This window comes from Populus nigra, chromosome 15 (genome assembly GCF_951802175.1).
Source record: "Populus nigra chromosome 15, ddPopNigr1.1, whole genome shotgun sequence".
Taxonomy (NCBI): Eukaryota; Viridiplantae; Streptophyta; class Magnoliopsida; order Malpighiales; family Salicaceae; genus Populus; species Populus nigra.
Window position 1 is genome coordinate 3,162,865 of NC_084866.1, and position 6,000 is coordinate 3,168,864.

At 38.6% G+C, this 6,000-nt stretch overlaps 1 protein-coding gene across 1 annotated transcript; it reads right to left on the minus strand.

Moving 5' to 3' along the window:
* Positions 1-2,428: 2,428 nt before the first annotated feature.
* On the minus strand, positions 2,429-5,586 carry LOC133674287 (protein NRT1/ PTR FAMILY 1.2-like). Its single transcript, XM_062095333.1, has 4 exons — positions 5,339-5,586; positions 5,003-5,220; positions 3,648-4,201; positions 2,429-3,550 (listed from the first exon to the last, which is right to left on the minus strand). Exons 1-4 carry the CDS (start codon positions 5,400-5,402, stop codon positions 2,656-2,658), a joined length of 1,731 nt encoding a protein of 576 aa, XP_061951317.1. The 5' UTR covers positions 5,403-5,586; the 3' UTR covers positions 2,429-2,655.
* Between the last annotated feature and the right edge of the window lie 414 nt (positions 5,587-6,000).

The window sequence follows — 6,000 nt, forward strand, 5'->3', positions numbered from 1 at the left end:
ACCCACATGTTGCGTTGCTGGACTAAAATGGAGTTCACGATGGAAATGGCTAGAAAGAAGGCCCCAACTCATGGCATAGAAGGTTGACAGCTATTGGATGCTACTGGAAGGAGATGTAGACACCATGAACAACTAACGATGCAGTTGAACAAGAAAGGAGGTTGTCTTTCTTTGATGACTGAAGGCGTTGTTCTTGTTGTTCATGACTGAAATGAAAAAGAGAATGTGCAGCTTCGATGTTGTGACCGCTGCTAGTGGAGTGCTGTGTAGAAGAGTTAATTAATTATTTTTCCTTTGTATGGGACACAGACTAACAGTGTTTCCACAGGAGGTTGTGCAAACATTCCCTTTGTATTCTTGAAGCGCAACACTTGTTCAAGCAGATTTATGAGTCTAGCTATTTCACCTTTGATGCTTTCAATTTTCTTTTGATAATGAGCCACTATCTGATCCCTTTCTTTATTTTCCATCTTTTTCTCGGTCCAGTGCAGTAAACCTCAGGTGGGGGAACCTATGTTTCAACCTTGGGGCAAGCATGATAAATGTATGTGCATGTTTTTATATGATGAACTCGCCCTTTAAGGGATGATATATGGTCATAACTCTTGCATGATGAAACAAGAATTTTGATTCTTGCTCGAACTCTACAACAGAAATTCCCTGAGTGACGGTCATTGTGTCACTTGTAAGTCCTGAATTCAAGATGATTAAAAAAGGGCTAGCTTTGATGGAAGACGATGTATAGGGTGCATACCTAAATGCAAGTTCTAATTGTTTTACGTGAGACAAGGGGTAGGTTTACTACTTGGTCTCTAAGAAGGGGTCTCTCGTTGTCCCAATGATCATCCTCCAAAGGTCGATATCAGGCTTATAAGTAACGTGAAGATAAAGGCCTTAAATAATATCGGATTGGCATACCAACCACTATCCAGTAAATAATCAATAAAGAACTGGATGGTTTCATGAGTCTTACACAGGCTAAAGTCATCGGGGTACCGTTACTTCCCCACTTAATTTAAAGTTCATATAGCAAATATTTAAAATGAAATGAGTGGCGCGTAAAGGCACAAATCTATATTCAATATGTGCACGATGAATGAATAATTATGCATGATAAAGGTGTAGAAATAAAATAAAAATTCATAGTAAAAAACCACAACACGACAAACGTTTTTAGCAATTAACAAACAAAAGGCAAAGCTTAGTCCTAGAGTTCCCATACGGAGTTGTCATTTTGTCGTGCTCGACATCGCGACAACCTTTAAAAATTCAAAATTTGGCGAAGAAAGAACAGATTTTCTAGCATGTTGTTCTTGGGGGAAAATGTCTTGTTTAAGGAGTCGACGCCTAGTATTATGATCATTAGGAACCCTAATTGATCAACAGAGATTCTATGATACAAGATTGGTTATGCAAAAGAAAAGATGTTATCACTCCTTAAACGTCCTACTTAAGGTAGATTGTATTGCTAGTTTTGTCTTAAATTGCTAAGGATTTGTTATACTATGCTACCTATGGTATACTTGTACTATTCCTAACTCTGGCGTTAGTGAATATTCAACAATGGATACTTCCAACTTTGATGTTGGTAAATATTACGTAGCAAAAAACACGTAGGGTATTCCAAACTTTTTTTGGAATTTCTCATTTGGCTAGATATTAAAATAGAAGAGAATAAAATAAAGAATATTGAGATGGCCAGGCTTGAGGCCCAGGCCCACCCTAGCCCCAATGTTTTTTTGTTTTTTAGAGACCATGTCCACCTCAACCGATATAAATTGGGCTAGATCTAGCGGCCCAGCCCGTTCCTGGCCCATGCCAGTAAACGACCCTTTTCTTTTTCTCAGGTGTATGTGAACTGTTCATGCACGCGTACTTCAGCAACTATGTAATGAAAATGCAAAACGGGGAAAACGAAAGCTTACCTGGTTTGCAGAGACTTTGAACAAGAACCTGCAGGTGCTGGGCGAAGCTTCTCTTTTCCACTTCCTTTCTGCTCTTTGTCCCTTCTTTTTCTTGTCTTCGTTTTCTCACGTTTTGTCTCTCTCTCGTCCCCTCTGTGTTTTTTCTGGTTTTCGTTCGTCCTCTCTCTGTTTTTGTTTTCTTTTTGCTTTTTCGTTCTCTCTCTTCTTTTCTGGCTTTAGTTCCTCTGTTTCTGCTTCTTTTCTTTCGTTTTTTTTTTCTCTGAAGTTAGTTCTTGTCTATGCTCGTCTCCGTCTTCTATGTTTTTCTATTCGTCTTTGTTGTTTCCTCCTTTGTCTTCTGTTTTTTTTGTCCCCCCTGTGTTTTTCTGTTCGTCCCCTTGTTCTCTCTGTTTGCTCTCAGTCCCCCGGTCTACCTCTGTTTGCCTTAGTAATAAATATGTAGTAGCATGAGGGGGAGTGTTGGTGTAAGGCTAGTAATATGTTTATTTAGTTTTCTTGCTAACTGAAAATGTAAAAATGAATCAGCTAATATATATATAATATATTCTTTCTTGCTTACAGATAAAATACCAGGATATTGTGAAAAATGAAGAATGAACAAACTATCTTGAAAATTTCTAAAACCATCTTTCAAGGTCTATATGAAGCAATAACCTCATAGTTCTCTCACTAACACATCTATCTTACTGTATATGGTAAGCACGAACACACAAAGATCCTGAACGTTAACTTAAACTACATCATCATCATCATCAATCAATCCTTCCCTAGCATCTCCAGTAATGCTCCTTTGTCCCCCCTTACAAGGACCATAAGCCTTGCTACAAGCAAGATAATAAATGAAGTTAGCAAAACCCAAACTATAAAGCAGCCAGTAATAGTAATCATAATGTCCTTTGTTGATGTTGCTTGGAACCCAACTCTCTTGATTTGCTTCACTAATAAACCCACGAACATTACTTACTATAAAACTGGCCACCAAGCTTGCAGCAGACAGTCCGATACTAAAAAGATTCGAGGCCACGCTAGACATGCTTTTAGGCAATTCAGTGTAGAAGAACTCATTCAGTCCAACACCATTCATAGCCTCAGAAAATCCAAGTAAGAAATAGAATGGCAATAACCACATTGCAGACATGTGCGTAACCGCGTCAGGAATATCTGAAATTCCTTCCCTGATTGCAGTTTCTCGTCGCACCCTCTCTGTAATTGCCAGTACTGCCATGGAAGCAGCCGAGACCAGAATCCCAATCCCTATTTTCTGTTTCAAGCCAAGACGTGTTGGTTTTCCCCTGACCTTTGATGCTAGAGGGATGATTACGCGATCGTAGAGAGCAATCCACATTGTTGCAGAGAGCAACAGAAATGCATAGAATGATCCAGCAGGAATTTCAAATTTCGAAGTGATATGTCGGTTCATAGTGGATGCCTGGAGTAATAGGAAAGAGTTTTGACAGACATTTACAGACACCAACACCCCTGTCGACCATATTGGGATTACCTTTATTAGTGCTTTCAGCTCTTCTACTTGATCTACTGTACAAAGACTCCATGGATCTGAAGCTCTGCCATCTGGCATCAAGTCTTCTTCAGGATTCTTAATAACACAGGCTTTGTTTAGAAACCTAAGACAAGATAAGACAAAATTAAGGAAATCCTTATAGGAACTATCATATATAAAATTACCTTATTATACAAGTGCTTCACAGGTAGGTTAATTACCTTATTCTTTCACTTGGCACGACAAGCGCGGATCCCTTCCTATGATGATACAGCTCATCCGTGTCTAGCCAAGATAATTCAATCCTTCTCTTTCTAAAGGAGGCCACGAGAACTCGAGCAAATCCGATGAGCCAGCTTGCCTTAGCCTTTGGCTTGACATAAATGGGAGAAGCCAAGAAGAACGAAAGAGTTGACAGGATCATGAGAACCACAGGAACTCCGAAACCCACCTTCCAGCCCATGGTGTCTTGAATGTAAACTATACAAGTCATGGAAATAAATACAGAAGCTGAGGATGTAACATAGTACCAACTGAAGAAGCTCTCTAATATTCCAGCATGTTTAAGGCTGTCCCTCTTGCTCAGTTGATCAGCACCAAAGGCCAGGGAGCATGATCTTATGCCACCAGCTCCGATAGACATAAGGCCTAAGCAAAAATATAGAAACAAAAGCTGTGGTGTCGTCGCGTCGTTACTGCATCTGCTACTAAAGTGGGCGCAAGAAGGCACCGTTGCCCCAGGAATTATTGTTGTCAACCACAATAGAACCATTCCCTGCACATTTATTTGATTCCGGTTAATATTTTGATATGTTCCAAAGTTTTGAGAAAGTTTTTTTTCATTCTTCTAAACTTCAACCTCGTATTAATTAGAGAAGTGCAAACAACTTTAGTGTGTGTGTGTGATGAAGATTTGCCAATTTGGACAACACATGATAACAGGTCTTGTTGAAGATTTTTATAAAAGGATTAAAGAATAAAATAGATATAATTAAACATGTTGATATATATATGTGCGTGCGTGGGTGTGTGAGGATGGATAACTATATATTTTCCCAAGTTTTATCCACGATATATAGCTTGTTACTTGTTTATTAATTCTTGTGAGATTGGCTTCCGAAACAAGCTATGGGTCCATCCATATGCAGATATCTCATTATTTATAAAATATTCAGAAATATAATAATAAAAGATATTGTTGTTTTCATCAGCTATATTAAAAGGAATTAATCATCCAGTAATAATATATATATGTGTGTGTGCAAGAATAATTTTATATTAAATCTAAAACATATTATTATATGTACGTTTTCCCAGTAAATCTCTACTACAAGGTGGGAGTCTAGTCAATTGGTACCTACTAACCTAACAAAATAATGATTCTAGCGTATATACAACACAAGATTAATTGTCCTTTTTTTCCCCTTTGAGATTAATTACTACTTTTGTTTGTGAGAGAATCGCCACTAAGCCATAGATCCGTTGGCCGGACACATGATTGTGTTTGTGACAAACAGAAGGGAGAAAAATAGAAAGACAAGAGAGATGATGCAAAGTTGGAAAGAAATAATGTTACCAGAAGGCTCGCAATACATCCAAAGCCGATCATGGGGTATCGACCCACATATGTATCAGCAAGAAAAGCCCCAATAATTGGCATGAAATTCCCAGCAGCTGAGTAGAGGAAGAGTATTTGGGCACCGCTAGCTGCATCCATACCATACTCTCTAGTCAAATACAGTATCATATTTGTTGATAGCCCAAAACTTGCTAGCCTCTCCAGTGCCTCATTTGCTGTCAAAACATTAATTTAAACCACATTACTTGAAGAGTAATATATATAAGCTGCCACGTAACCTGCTGCTCATAATATATGCGTCTGCGTGCATGTTGCTGAAAGTGTATTAAATACCTATGATGAAAAACAAGGCTCTTATGCCACCCTTCGGGCTGCTCAAGAGTGGCTCTGTGATCATCTCCTTCGGATCTGATTGTGCACTCTGTCGATGGAGGGAAAGAGTCTCGCAGCTTCTTCAGTCCGCTAATTTGTTGTGAGAGATCATTTGGTGCACGATGAATACATATATACACCCAGAGATTTGTTGCCTTAGTAAGCTAGGTTTTGTCTGGCCTTTGTTTTCCCGCTGCTGGTTTTGGCTTCATTAGCTGTTCCTCTAGGATTCATTAGCTGTCCTTCGATTGATTCTATCCACAAAAAAAGAAATATAGATTGAACGTTGATGTCACTGGATAATAATTCTTTAGTAAACGTAAGATTTTGTCAACCTGCAATTTTTTATTTCACTGTAACCTGTTTCCCGGAAGAACAGCGTAAATTCGAGCTCAGAAATATTCTATTCATCTTTTAAGCTAAGTATCCAAGCACAGACAAGCTGAATTTTGTAGAAACAGAATTCTTCCTTGCAGGTTTTACTTAGCTAGCTCTTGCCCAATTGGATTTAGGACCAAGTTTTTGGATTAAATTATGTATCCTTGTTAATCCAATCAACTTCATGTATGATCTTCCAACAAGGATATTGCACATGTCAGGTGGTTTTTTGGTACACTGCCACT